Source organism: Antechinus flavipes, chromosome 2 (genome assembly GCF_016432865.1).
Source record: "Antechinus flavipes isolate AdamAnt ecotype Samford, QLD, Australia chromosome 2, AdamAnt_v2, whole genome shotgun sequence".
NCBI classification, from domain to species: Eukaryota; Metazoa; Chordata; class Mammalia; order Dasyuromorphia; family Dasyuridae; genus Antechinus; species Antechinus flavipes.
The window spans coordinates 274,843,143-274,857,022 of NC_067399.1; the positions used below are offsets into that span (position 1 = coordinate 274,843,143).

The 13,880-nt window shown below is 45.2% G+C and overlaps 1 protein-coding gene across 1 annotated transcript in view; it reads right to left on the reverse strand.

Annotated features, from left to right (window-relative positions):
- Positions 1 to 13,880, reverse strand: part of SPTBN5 (spectrin beta, non-erythrocytic 5) — a 91,752-nt gene that overhangs the window by 77,513 nt on the left and 359 nt on the right. Inside the window, 6 exon segments of the mRNA XM_051973653.1 lie at positions 1,130 to 1,761; positions 2,339 to 2,567; positions 4,316 to 4,473; positions 6,380 to 6,496; positions 7,949 to 8,116; positions 8,617 to 8,757. Of these exon segments, the coding sequence (XP_051829613.1) occupies positions 1,130 to 1,761; positions 2,339 to 2,567; positions 4,316 to 4,473; positions 6,380 to 6,496; positions 7,949 to 8,116; positions 8,617 to 8,757 (1,445 nt within the window).

A 13,880-nucleotide genomic window follows, 5' to 3' on the forward strand; every position in this document is an offset into this window, starting at 1 on the left:
TCATCACATATGCCCTTCTTCTACGGTGTGGGGAGGTTCACAACCTGAGGTCTGTGAAGTTGATTTTTAAAAAGTCCTGATAAAATTATATAAATATGTATGCATATATTGGATTTAACATATATATATATATTTTACTCTGTTTAACATATATTGGATTACTTGCCATTTTGGGGAGGGGGTGAGGAGAAAGGGGAGAAAAACTGGAACACAAAGTTTTGCAAGGGTCATTGTTGAAAATGATCCATGCAAATGTTTAGAAAATAAAAAGCTTTAATAAAATCAAGCTTGTTGTTTTCAAAATATATGCATGGATAAGTAGATATATAGTAATAATAATATAATTATTAATTAATAATAAAACGCATAAATATAAAAATGTCTTGATAATAGTATTTTAATATAATTGGTTTTCTTTGTATTTTTATATTACTTTATTTTGTAGATAAAGGGCTAGGCCTGCTATCAGGAAGATACTAGTTCAGATTTGACCTCAGACCTTTATTAGCTGTGCGACTGGTCAAATGATTACTGTTCCTTTCAGTTTCCTCAGCTGTAAAATGTAGGTAATAACAGTACCTAGCTTCTGGAGTAATTGTGAGTTTCAAAAGAGATAATAATGATAAAGCGTTAAGCACCATGCTTGGTATACAGTAAGTGCTATATAAATGTTAGCTACTATTATTAGCTAGCTATTATTGGGAAGGATCCATAACTCCACCAGACTATTCACAGGATTCATGACATAAAGAAATTTAAAACTTGTTCTAAAACAAGAGACTCAGGCCCTCATATGGAGAGTCTCTCTTCTGATAAAATTATTCACGGGAAGGTATAAGAAGCTTAATGGATTACCCCCTTTCAGAGATATTTTAATTTAGAGTTGATCTAGAGGGGAGGGGCCAATGTCGAAGGAATGAATTGCTGATGGTGAAGGGGTCACTGTATTGATGATAAGGACCCCCTCGCGTGGGGGTTGGATTGGACAGCTGCTGAGTAAGTACGGATGTCCCTGACAGGGGAGAGTCCTCCTAGCCACCTGCTGGTGAGGAATGATGGAGTCAAGGTCTGGAGAGACTTCCTGTGGTGCCCTCGGGGGACTGGGGATGGGGTCAGGGAATCTCCTCACCTGCGGGCCGCCTCTGCCCAGCCATGGTATCGCTCCTGCTCCAGGAAGGAAGCAATCTCGGCCAAGGCCTGGAAGCGGCCCTCCTGGGGCAGCACATCTGCCTCCAGGGAGCCCAGCTTCTGGACCGCGGCACCCAGCAGGGCCGGGCCGGGTCCAGGGGGGCCCAGCTGGCTCAGCACCTGCTCCGCGTCCATCAGGAAGCTCTCCCGGAGGGCGGCCTTGCGCAGGAAGCGTCTGCCCAGGGTCTCCAGCCTCTCCAGCCTCAGCAGCTGCTCCTGTAGGGCCTGTTCCCGACCGGCCTCAGCCCTCTCCAGCCCTGCCCAGCGCCTGGCCAGCTCCTCGGGCCCCAGGTCCTCCGGGGGCAGGAAAGGCCGGCGGTTCTGGGCCCGGAGGGCGGTTCTCAGGCGGAATAGCAGCGCCTCAGCGGCCCCTCGCTGCTCCAGCCGCGGGGGCTTCTCCTCCCTGCGGAAGGTGGCAAAGGCGGCCAGCAAGCGACGCATGGCAGGGAGGGTGTCGGGAAAACTCCGCTCCTCCAGCTGGGTTTGCCGCTTAATGATCCAGGCCAGCAGCTCCGATACCAGCTGCTCATACTGAGCCTGTAGCTTGGCCGTCTCTTGTAGCTGCTGCAGGACCTGGGGCAGAAGGAAGGAGAAAGTCGGAGTCACTGGGGGGCTAGCGCTGGGAGAGCTGTCTCCCTGGGGGGCTCAGCTCCCAGAGAGGATCACCTAAGGGGTCTGCTCCTACTCTCGCAGTGGAAGCACTTTAAAAGTCCAGTTGTCCTACCAAGGCCATCTTCCACTGCCAGCTACACTCAGGGCGACTTGGAGGCCACGGGGAAGCCCCTGGCCCTTCTGTTGCCCATCCAGACTCTGCTCCACTTCTGCCTCTTCTGCCCCCTCCCCTCCTCCAGCAGCTCAAGGATACCCACTCTGAAGACAGCAGCCCCCCGTCTGAGGCTCTGCCACCGCCCCCAGCAGCTCAGGGGGCCAAAAAGGTTCATGGCTTCTTTCCCTTTCCCCTCAGCCCAAAATGGGCACCTTGCCCTTGCGGACTGTGCCTTTTACTTTCTCCCAGAGTACTGAGCTCCCTCTGGCAATCCTCTTAGGGAATTAGCAACCTCCGGGCAGAGGAGGAAGTGTGAGGGGGAGGAAGAAGGGCACAACCAAGCAATCCCTCCCCCCCCAACTTCCTCTAACCCTTCCGGCTGACCTTGGCCAGTCTCCTCTGGACAGTCTGCCCCTGGTGTAGGTGGGAGAAGTAGTGATAGTAGAGAGAGACATAGGTCATGAGAGAGCGCTCTTCAGGCTGTGGGACAGCCACGTCCTCAGGGTCCAGCAGCCTGGGGATGCCCAGGTCTCTGAAAGCCACTTCAAAAGCATTCTCTAGGTTGTGCAGGGGCTGCTCTGGCTGCAGAGAGCTGTACCTGATCAAGTCGGGCCTGGGGGAGAATGGGAAGAGTGAATGTCAGAACCAGGAGAAGGGAGCCTGCAGCCAGGTGGAGACCCACCCATCTGTCAGTGTGCCTCTGGCCTAAGGATGGGATAAGTGACTCTACAGCAGAAGAGAATGCTGGCGTTGGCGATCTAGTCCAACCTACACCTCAAAAGCATCCCTCCAGTGATAATCATGATAATGTTCCTCTGCCTATCCAAGCATGGGATAAACTATTCTATCACAGAACCACAGAATTTCAGAGTTGGAAAGGACCTATGTGGCCATTTAATCCATCTCATACCTGAAAAAGAATCCTTCCTATAAAAAATTAATGACATTATACACTTCAACAACGATACTGTCTGAGGATGTATTCTGATGGAAGTATTTCTTCGACAAAGAGACCTAACTCAGTTTCAATTGATCAAGGATGGACAGAAGCAGCTACACCCAAAGAAAGAACACTGGGAAACGAATGTAAACTGTCTGTATTTTTGTTTTTCTTCCCGGGTTATTTTTACCTTCTGAATCCAATTTTCCCTGTGCAACAAGAGAACTGTTCAGTTCTGCACACATATATTGTACCTAGGATATACTGTAACCTATTTAACATGTAAAGGACTGCTTGGGAGGGAGGGGAAAAGTCAGAACAGAAGTGAATGCAAGGGATGATGTTGTAAAAAATTACCCTGGCATGGGTTCTGTCAACAAAAAGTTACAATTAAAAAAATTAATGACAATAATAATAAGTTCCTTTGCCAACCCAAGCATGAGGAGTCATTCTATCACCGAATTTCAGAGTTGGAAAGGATCTAGGTGGCCATTTAATCCAACTGTACCTGAAAAAGAATCCCTCCCATAAAATTATAATAGCTAGCATTTATATTAGCACTTTGAAGTTTGCAAAGCACTTTACATAGGTAGATTTATTTGATCCTCACAACAATCTGTAATATTTGATAAGTAACTATTATTTCCATTTTGCAGATGAAGAAACTGAGGCTGAGAGAGTTGAAATGACCTGAACAGGGTCCTGCAGCTCATAAGTACTGGAGGCCAGGTTTCTATTCAAATCTAGCCACCCTACTTGACTAGTTTAAAACCTTTGCTTTAACAGCTCCAATGAGGAAGAGACTGAAAAGAGGAGGTAGGTCTATGCTAAAGGCAAACTTTGCCATGTTCACAACGTTGCCCAGGCAGATCTTAGCCCCCAAGATTGAACTGAGAGCCACAAGTCAGACACTGACCACTCCCCGACTTCCCTGTCCCTGATCCTTACTTGTACGCTGAATATTCCCATCTTCCATAGTGGACAGAGGGCTGGATTTGCAGCTGGGAAAATCTAGGTTCCATTTTCACCTCTGAATGACCTACCTGTGTGGTCATCAATAAGTGACTTAACCTCTCTTAAATTCTACCCACTTTATAGATGAGGATAATAATACCTCACAGGATTACTGCGATGCTCAAATGAGATACTGTTTGTGAGATGCTCCGAATATTTTAAAGAGCCATATAAACATTGGCTATTATTATCCTCATATCTCCTACGGCTCTGCTCCCACGCCCAGTCTCTACCCAATGGCCAGATTGGGCAACCAGCCCTCCAGACACTTAGAGAGAGCAAGGCATTTTCCCAGGCACATTTTCCCTCCACCCCCTTGCCCGTCCTGAGGGAGAGGAGATGGTCCTGGAGTCACTGATATCGGGCCGGGGAAAGAACCTGGGGAAGCAGGACGCCCATTTTCTGACCTGTGGGCATGGATGAGGGCATTAAAGCCCAGCCCATCACTCCAGCTGTGAGAGAAGTCGGTGATGTTCACGTTGGGATAGCCAGCTGTCTTCCGCCGGCACCAAACCAGCAGAGCCTCCTTAGCAGACAGCTGAGCCGCACTGACCCCAAATTCCTCCTGGAGGGAGAAGAGAACTGAGCTCAGAAGAGGGGGGACAGGTTGGGGGGCAAAGCCTGCAACCCTCTTCTCTTCTCCCTCCCCCAACCTTATGCTGGGCAGAGAATACTTTTTACTATGATTTATGTAAAAATATATTATTATTAAACAATATGAAAAATATGGGAATATGTTAAATATTTATTTAACCTATATCAGATTCCTTACTCTCTTGGGGAGGGAGGAGATAAGAAAGGGAGGGAAAAATTGGGAACAAAATGTCTTACAAAAATGAATGTTGAAAACTATCTTTACATGTGTTTGGAAAGTAAAATATTATTGAAAAGTTAAAAAAGAAAATTTATTATATTATACTATATTACATACTATATATCCTGCATAGACATTGGAGGCAGCTGATTGTGCAATGACTATAGTGCTGAGTAGTGAGTTGGGAAACTTGCATTCAAATCTTGCCTCAGACACTTACTAATTGTATGACTCTGGCAAGTCATTTAATCCTGTTTGCCTCAGTTTCTTCATGTATAAAATGGGGATAATAACTCTGAGGATCAAATAAGAAAATAATTGTAAAACACTCAGCACAATGCCTGGTACATAGCGAGCCCATGGCTAACAACTTTACGAGATATGTGCTTTTATTATCCCCATGAGGAAACCGGTCCATGAGGGAGGTTAGATCATTTGCTGAAGGTCACACAGTTAGTAAATTATCCTAAGGGGGAATTTGAACTCAGCACCTAAAATCTCTAGGCCCAGTGCCCCCTCTGTGCCTCACTCATTTCCTTTCTATTTGAGCTGAGACCCTGGTTGAATTCCTGGCACAGATAGGGATTCAGGATTAGAAAACCTGGGGATACAAAAATGTACGTAGGTATGTCAATGAGTTTATCCACATTTTGGGGGGCTAGGAAGGGGATGGCCTAGGCCTCTGATATCATTGGTGCAGAGAATTTCAAGAACAAACTCCTTTTTGACCAATGCAGGTCAACAACTGCTCTGCAAATTATAGTTTAGAGCATGTCTGAAGCAATTGTAAGGAGAAGAGAAAATGCTTAAAAACAAAAAGAAAAACATTTTAGGACAAGTGTTCTTAATCTAGCGTCCATGAACTTAATTTTTTTGGTAATCCTCCATATTTTTATGCATTTATAAACATTATCCTGAAAAGGGGTCCATGATGCTTTAAACTATGACTGACAAAGGGGTCCACGACACACAAAAAAGTAAGAATCTTTGTCTTAGGAAGTTGCTTGAGACAGAGAGATTAAACTGACTTGCCACCATCATTATGGAAAGGGAAACACTCTTTAGTATAGAGTTGTGTCTTTTTTTTTTTTTTAAATAGGATTAAGTGACTTGCCCACAGTCACACAGTAATGCATTGGCATCTGATGCCTGATTTGAACTCAGGTTCTACTGACTCCGGGGCTGGTGCTCTATCCACTGCACCATCTAGCTTAGGGTCACATAGCGTATGTGTTAGAGTTCATCTGTGAGCCCGTGTCTTCCTGGCTCCAGCTTTTTATCCCCTGTCCCTCTCAGAAGGAGACGGCTAACTAATAATGCACAGGATTCACTCCTTAGCTCTGTTTTCTCAGAAGTCATTGAAAGGAGCTTTGGTTTAAGGGCTGTATCCTCCCCTTCAAACTGATACGCAATGGCAGGACATAACACACAAATAACAATAACCACCCCTGCAATAACATCTGTGAACACGAGTTTCTTTTCTCTTGTCCTTGGGCTGGCGAGTGAGTCTGGGGGCCCGGGGAGGCAGGAGCCACCATTCAGTCACCGGCTGTGAAGTGGCTGTGTCCGCAGGAGGGAGGAGGAAGAGGAGGCGTGAGCAAGGAGAGCGGAGGCCAGGAAAGAAGTGGGGGGACTGAGAGTCGGTTCTGAGCGGTACCTTGTCCAGGGAGATGTGGGAGATCTGAAAACGCAGGATGATGACCCAAAGGAGTCCGAGGATGAGGCTCTGGTCCCCATCCACAATGTTCTCTGGGCCGATTAGAGGCACTGGCACCTGTAGAGTCATTTATCAGCAAGAGGAGCTGTGATGGAGCTCGATGAGAGGGGGGTGGGGGGTGGCAGAATTGGCAGGAGTCAGGAGGAGGATGGGGCCTTCAGAATGTAGGCGGTCCATGTGAATTGAGGAGCCCATCAATCCTCTATCCTCACTGACATCTTGTCCATCACTCTTATCATCTCAGTATGTAGTGGAAAACCACTCATTTCTGAGCCCTTTTGAGTCAGGAGAAATGGGTAAAAAAACCTTGGTTCTAATCCCTAGCCAAGAGAACTAGGGCAAATCATCATCTAAACATCATTTTCCTCATCTTTAACATGAGAATACTTATCCTCTCTGTCTTACAAAATTTCTTGTGGAGAAAGAACTTAAAAAAAACTGTTTTAGTTCTCAATTAATATTTACAGTTTTAAGATCTTAAATACTTTACTATTATACTAGTGACTCTTTCAAAGTCTATACATTGTTGTATCATTCTTCTCTCTTTCTCTCTCTCCTCCCTCTCCTTCTCCCTCCCTTCCCCAAATCCCTCCCTCTCTCCTTCTGTCTCTGTCTCTCTGTTTTTCTGTCTTTCTGTCTCTTTCCTCTCTGTTTCTGCCTTTGTCTCTCTCTCATTCTCTCTGTTTCTCATTCTCTTTATTTCTCTCTCTCTGTCTCTTCTTCTCTCTCCCTCCCTCCGTCCCTCTCTCTCTCTTTCCCTTTTCCTCTCTCTCCCATTCTTTCCCTTCCTCCTTCTCTTTCTCTCTTTCCTTCTCTCTGTCTGTCTTTCTCTCTCTCTCTCTGTCGCTCTCTTGTCTCTCTCTCATTCTCCACTCTGTCTTTTACTTCCCTCAATCTTTCTCCCTCCTCCCCTTCTCTATCTTTTCCTTCTCTCCATCCTCCTTCCCCATCTCACTCCTGCACATATTCTGTGCTGACTTCCCCTAGAAGAAGGTGTGTTTCCTGAAGGCAGGCACTGTATTCCAGCCTTTAGCACAGGGCCTAGTACATAGTAAGTCTTAACAAGTTCTTATTGACTCATTTTGGCTGCTACTTACTTCTAAGGGTTGTTGTGAGGATCCGAAGAGATTTTGCCTGTCAAACTCTTTACAGATCTTAAAGCTTTGTGTAAACAGTCTATTAGCCTTATTCAGCATCGCCTTTCCTTACAGAGCTTCTATTTCCCTTCCTCACTCCTGTATTCCACAGTTTATGCATCTGGGATCCAGCTGTCGGAATTGCCAAATAACCCTCCTGACGAAGCATTCTCTTTTAGAATAGATATTAAACTATTCCAATTCCAATTTCTATTAGAGTTTCTCCTTCCTGATTTGACCTGAGGATTCTCCAAGCCACAGCTGTGCTTTAGTGGGGGGATAGAGAAAGGGTGGGATTGCTTCTGATTCCGCCGCTTCCCATCTTTCTTTGTCTCCCAGTCTCAGAACTACTGTTTGGAGCTGCTGGTCTCACCTTGGACCTGAGGAAGGCTAGGGCCCGGCTGTTGTTCTCCAGGAAGTGCACTCGCATTCGCCCCCGGTTGGGGGGGAGCAGCCCCTCCCCAGAGATGAGCTCCAGCAGCTTCAGCAGGTGGGCACCATCTCCCAGCTCAGCGTAAATATTCTGGATCTTGATGCCAGCCTGGGAAAGGAGAGGCGGAGAGACTCAGCTTAGTCCTGGCTCGGCTTGTCCACCTCCTCGTTCCCCTTCCCCCCACTCAATACACACTGTCACAGGGCTTCCCCGAGGGAAGGGGAAGGACTGCAGCGGGCATCCCAAGGGGCAAGACGGATGGCACAGGACCGCAAGGCTGATCCTCTGTTTTAAGGGAGCAAGTTTGAAGCATGAGTCCTAGAATCATGGATCTAGATCTGAAACAGACTTCTGAGGCCTTCTAGTCCAACTCCCTCATTATATAAATCAGGGACTCATGCACAGGAAAGTGAAATGTGTTGCCCAAGATCACAAGATCTTGTGAGAAACAGGATTTGAACTCAGCTCCTGTGACTCCTGAGTCGGTGCTCTTTTCCTGGACCACAGCGTCCTCCAGATTAAATGATTTGCTCTAAATGGTACAGCTGGTAAATAGCACAAAGGGAGCTCAATGATAGAGACTTCCATGACAGGAAGAGAATACTTACCTTGGCGTGGTGAAAAACGTTGTTGACCCAGTTGGTGAAGGTTTTTTCCTGCATCTTCGTGTGTTGGGTCTGCAGCTTACGCATGTGGCCTTGCTCATATTCCGAGTCCATGGTGAGCGCTGTGCTGGAGAGACCCCTTCCCTGGTGACCTTGAGCAAGGTCACTTTCTTACTGCCAAGGAAGACCAAAGGGAGCCTTCTCCCCCTCCTAGGTCTGAGGGAGCCTTCTCCCCCTCCTAGGTCTGAGGGAGCCTTCTCCCCCTCCTAGGTCTGAGGGAGCCTTCTCCCCCTCCTAGGTCTGAGGGAGCCTTCTCCCCCTCCTAGGTCTGAGGGAGCCTTCTCCCCCTCCTAGGTCTGAGGGAGCCTTCTCCCCTTCCTAGGTCTGAGGGAGCCTTCTCCCCCTCCTAGGTCTGAGGGGAGCCTTCTCCCCCTCCTAGGTCTGAGGGAGCCTTCTCCCCCTCCTAGGTCTGAGGGGAGCCTTCTCCCCCTCCTAGGTCTGAGGGAGCCTTCTCCCCCTCCTAGGTCTGAGGGGAGCCTTCTCCCCCTCCTAGGTCTGAGGGAGCCTTCTCCCCCTCCTAGGTCTGAGGGAGCCTTCTCCCCCTCCTAGGTCTGAGGGGAGCCTTCTCCCCCTAGATCTGAGGGGAGCCTTCTCCCCCTCCTAGGTCTGAGGGAGCCTTCTCCCCCTCCTAGGTCTGAGGGGAGCCTTCTCCCCCTCCTAGGTCTGAGGGAGCCTTCTCCCCCTCCTAGGTCTGAGGGGAGCCTTCTCCCCCTCCTAGGTCTGAGGGGAGCCTTCTCCCCCTCCTAGGCCTGAGGGGAGCCTTCTCCCCCTCCTAGGTCTGAGGGGAGCCTTCTCCCCCTCCTAGGTACAAGGCAGTGTGGCGTGGACAGATTCTTAGGATAGGGATTCCCATCCTCTTAAATTTTTTTAATAATAATAATAAGGAGGTAATTTTCATTTCTTCAGATCTTTGTGGAAAAGAATCTTCCCTGAAAAGAACCCCTGTAAATGGTAGAAAATGACCATAAAACCATAGATTGGGATTTGAAAAAAACCTCAGAGATCATCTAATCTATGGGTTCATAATCAGGTCAGTGAACTTGGAATTTTTAATATTCTAATAACCATATTTTGATCTAATGAGTTTCCTCAGCCTACGGTTGTAGGCATTTGGTTTTAGGCATTTAAAGGCATGATTTTGAGAAGGGAGCCATAGGTTTGATTAAAATTGAAAAAAATTAAAACCCCAAAGGTTAAGAACATCCTATTCTAGCCCACCCCTCTCATTTTACAGATGAGGAAAAGGAATGGGAGATCAGAAGTATGTGGAATTAGAAACTAGAATGAGGATTTGTCTGGATAGTGGATCTATTTAGGGGACCCCAGCCCTAGAAGGTCCAGAGACCCCGTTCCCACCCTCATTCAGGGTTTCCTTGGGCCCATTCAGGGTCTCTGTGGCATTGGCGCCCAGATCCTGATACCAGACTGTCCAAATCTCCCAGTACCCCTTTCCCAGCCTGAATCCCACCTTAAGGCCACAACAATATGGGCCCTGGTTTGAGCTGGGATGAGGGTTTGAGGTTAGGGATAATAGAGCAAGTCCTCACCTTGTGGTGGCTGGGGCAGGAGAAAAGAGAAGGCCGCCTGAGACGCTGGCTATCTCTCGGCAGACTGGAGGAGCAGCAGCTGGGAGGGAGAGTCAGAGTTGAGAGTCCAGGGCTGAAGCCAGGCCATTGTCCCTCCCCTTGGGCCAGACTGGCAAAAAGGCAGGACACAGGAGGCATTGTTCCCCCACCTGCCCACCCTGCTGGCCGCAGGAGAATTCTGGAAGGGAATTACCTTGCAGACAGCTGAAGGAAGATGGATGCTGGGCAAGGAGACCTCTAGGAGGGGGCCATAAGCACATGGAAGTGCTTATGTTCTGGGATGATCAGCGTGAAAGACTTGGCTATTCTCACTGATACAATGATCCACAACTACTCTGAAGGTCTTATGATGAAAAATCCTATTCAGAGAAAGAACTTATTGTGTCTGAATTCAGATGGAAGGTTTTTCTCTCCATTTCCCTCTCCCTTCCCTCTCTCTCCCCTCTCCCCTCTCTCTTCTTTCCCTACTTCCCTCCTTCTTTCTTTCTCTCTGTCTCTCTGTCTTGTTGTCTCTCTCTGTTTCTCTCTGACTCTCTCTCCTTCCAACCTTCCCTCCCTGTCTCCCTCTTCCCCCTTTCTCTCTGTGTCTTTCTCTGTCTCTGTTTTTGTCTTTGTCTCTCTGTTTCCCTCCCTCCCTTCTCCTTCTCCCTTTTCCTCTCCCTCCCTCCCTCCTTCCTTCCTCTCTCTCTCTCTCTCTCTCTCTCTCTCTCTCTCTCTCTCTCTCTCTCTCTCTCTCTCTCTCTCTCTCTCTCTCTCTCGTTTCTTTAGGAGAGAGTTCTATGTTTTCTTTCATAATATGACTTTTAAGGAAATATTTTGCATTTAAAAAAAGATTCCTTTTGTGCTTTGGTTGAATAGGTGCACAGGTGACTGCTAAGGACCCTCCCAACTGTCATATTCTGTAGTTATTTGATAAAGTGTGAACTTCTTGAGCATAGGGAAAGTCTAATTTTTTTTGCCACTATATTCTTGGCACTTAGCGGGGTGTTTCATTAAACAGGAGGTGCTTAATAAATGCTTATTGAATTCAGAAAAAAAAATAGAAATGCTTCCTAAGTTAGCATAACCTCTTGTAGGATCACAAGCTCGTAGGGCCTGAAAGCTAGAAAGTGTCTTAGAAATCTGGCAGCCCCCTCTTCTCATTTTATAAAGTCCTTCAAATTCTCTCCGGATGTGTGATAATTGAGATCATCAGGCAGTGCTGATAAAAGACATTAAAGAAGCAACAGACTCCATCCCAAGATGTTACAAAAGAGGAGTAAGAAGGTTCATCAGCACAGGGACTATCTGGCCTGGGAACTTCCTTCAATAATACTTTTCTTCACCAATTAATTACAAGTGTCTCTGCTCCCTTCACCCATACAGCTCATTAGTTCTATGACTTGGTAAATCAATTCTAGGGAATGGCTTGAGGCTTATACCATGACTTACCTAGGGAGTGTGATTTTGAATCTAGGTTTTTCTGAAGCCAAACCAGCATTCTAAGGACTCCACCCTCCTACCTTAAGGTACTATTAAAAAGAAAAAAAAAAGGCTTATCTTTACAAAACTATTCATAGCTTATTTATTTGTAATTATGACCAGAAGAATCACCCTAAATATCCAAGAATTGAAGAATGATTGAATCAATCTTGGAATGTTAATTATGACGGAATATAATTGATCTTCCCAAAAATGACATAGGAAGAATATAGAGAAATATGGAAATTTTGACATGAAGTGAGACAGAACTCAAATTGCAGATTTTAAACAACCCACATACTGCCTACATAGAAATAAAGAGAACAAAACTTTCTAAGTACATGGACAGAACGGAGCGACACAGTAAATATGCTGTCACTGTTATGATTTTTTAACTATATATTTTTACCAAAATGTATGGGTTGCCATAACAACCCATTTAAAAAAATTATTTGGTTTTTACAAAGATTTACTTTCCATTTCTACATTTTGATGGAAAGACATAAATTAGAATTGAATGGAATAAGGATCAACTTACCAGTCTATCAAAAAGTATTAAGTGCCTATTATATGCCTCCCAGAACAACTAGATGGTACAGAGTACAGAGTGCTGGCCATGCAGTCTGGAAGACTCATTTTCCTGAGTTCAAATCTGACTTCAGACACTTCCTGGCTGTGTGACCCTGAGCAAGTCACTTAACTCCTCATCTGTAAGGTGAGCTGGAGAAGGAAATGGTAAACTGCTCCAGTATCTCTGCCAAGAAAACCCCAGATGGGATCAAGAAGAGTCAAGCATGACTAAAAAATGATTGAAATGTCTAGACATTGAGATTACAGAGACAGAAAGACCTGGAAGGGTTATGAACTAAAGCAATGACCATACTTCTCAAAGTGTCAAAATATAAATAGTTTAGATTTTATTTTTTATATTACTTGTTTGCATTTGTTAAGGATGTTACTATGATTATCACAAGCATAATATTATACATCTCCAGCTCTAACTCTATTATATACCTCTACATAAGAGATACCTGTATTATATCTATCATACCTATAAAATTTATTATAGCTATAAAGGACCAAGGTCCAAAGCTGGAAGTCATAGAATTCTAGAAATTTCAGATTTGGGAGGGATTTTAGTAGTCCTTTAGCAATCATTTAATTTAATTTAATTTAATTAGCAATCTGACAGCCAGCCATTGCTTGAGTAATTCCAATAACAGGAAAGCTCACTGCTTTGCAAAATTTTCTCATTTCATTTTAAGCAGGATGAGAGGGTTAGTAGTAGACCTTGGGGAAATGGAGACTAGACAGACAGGCCAACCCCTTCTCTTTCTTTTTTGGTGAGACAAATCGATTAAGTGACTTGCCCAAGATCACACAGCTAGGAAGTATTATGTACCTGAGGTGGGATTTGAACTCATGTCCTCCTGGCTCTAGGGCTGGTACTCTATCCACTGCACCATCTAGTTGCCTGCCCACCCTTTCCTTTATCATAAAAATGGATTTGGAATCAGCAGACTTGAATTCCAGTCCTGATTCTTCCATTTGATATTTTACAATACTGGGGAAAATCACTTCATATTCCTGGAGCTTAGTTTCTCCATGTGTAAGATTAAGGAGTTTAACTAGATGCCAGAGTTTTTATTAGAACTTTTTTTTTTTTTAGTCTTTTACCTTTGTTCTTTGTGCATTCAATTTTACCACTAAATATTTTTTTTCTTTCCTGTTTATCTTTTTATGCTTCTCTCGAGTCTTGTATTTGAAGATCAATTTTTTTGTTTAGTTTTGGTCTTTTCATCAAAAATGATTGAAAGTCCCCTATGACTTTTAATCATTTCTGATGAAAAGACCAGAGCTAGACAAAAAGTTTGATCTTCAAATATAAGACTCGAGAGAAGCATAAAAAGATAGACAGGAAAGAAACAAAATTATTTAGTGGATTTCACTGAAGGCCCATCTTTTCCTCTGAAAGATTGTGCTCAATATTGCTGAGTAGTTGATTCTTGGTTGTAATCCAAACTCCTTTGCCTAAAAAGGTCTTTAAATACCTAAACCAAGGCATTTGTTTTTTTATTTTTCACTCACTTCAACACTTGAAGCTTTTTGAGCAGAAGAGTGTGCTTTAGAAATATCAATTTGGCAACTGTGTGGAGAATG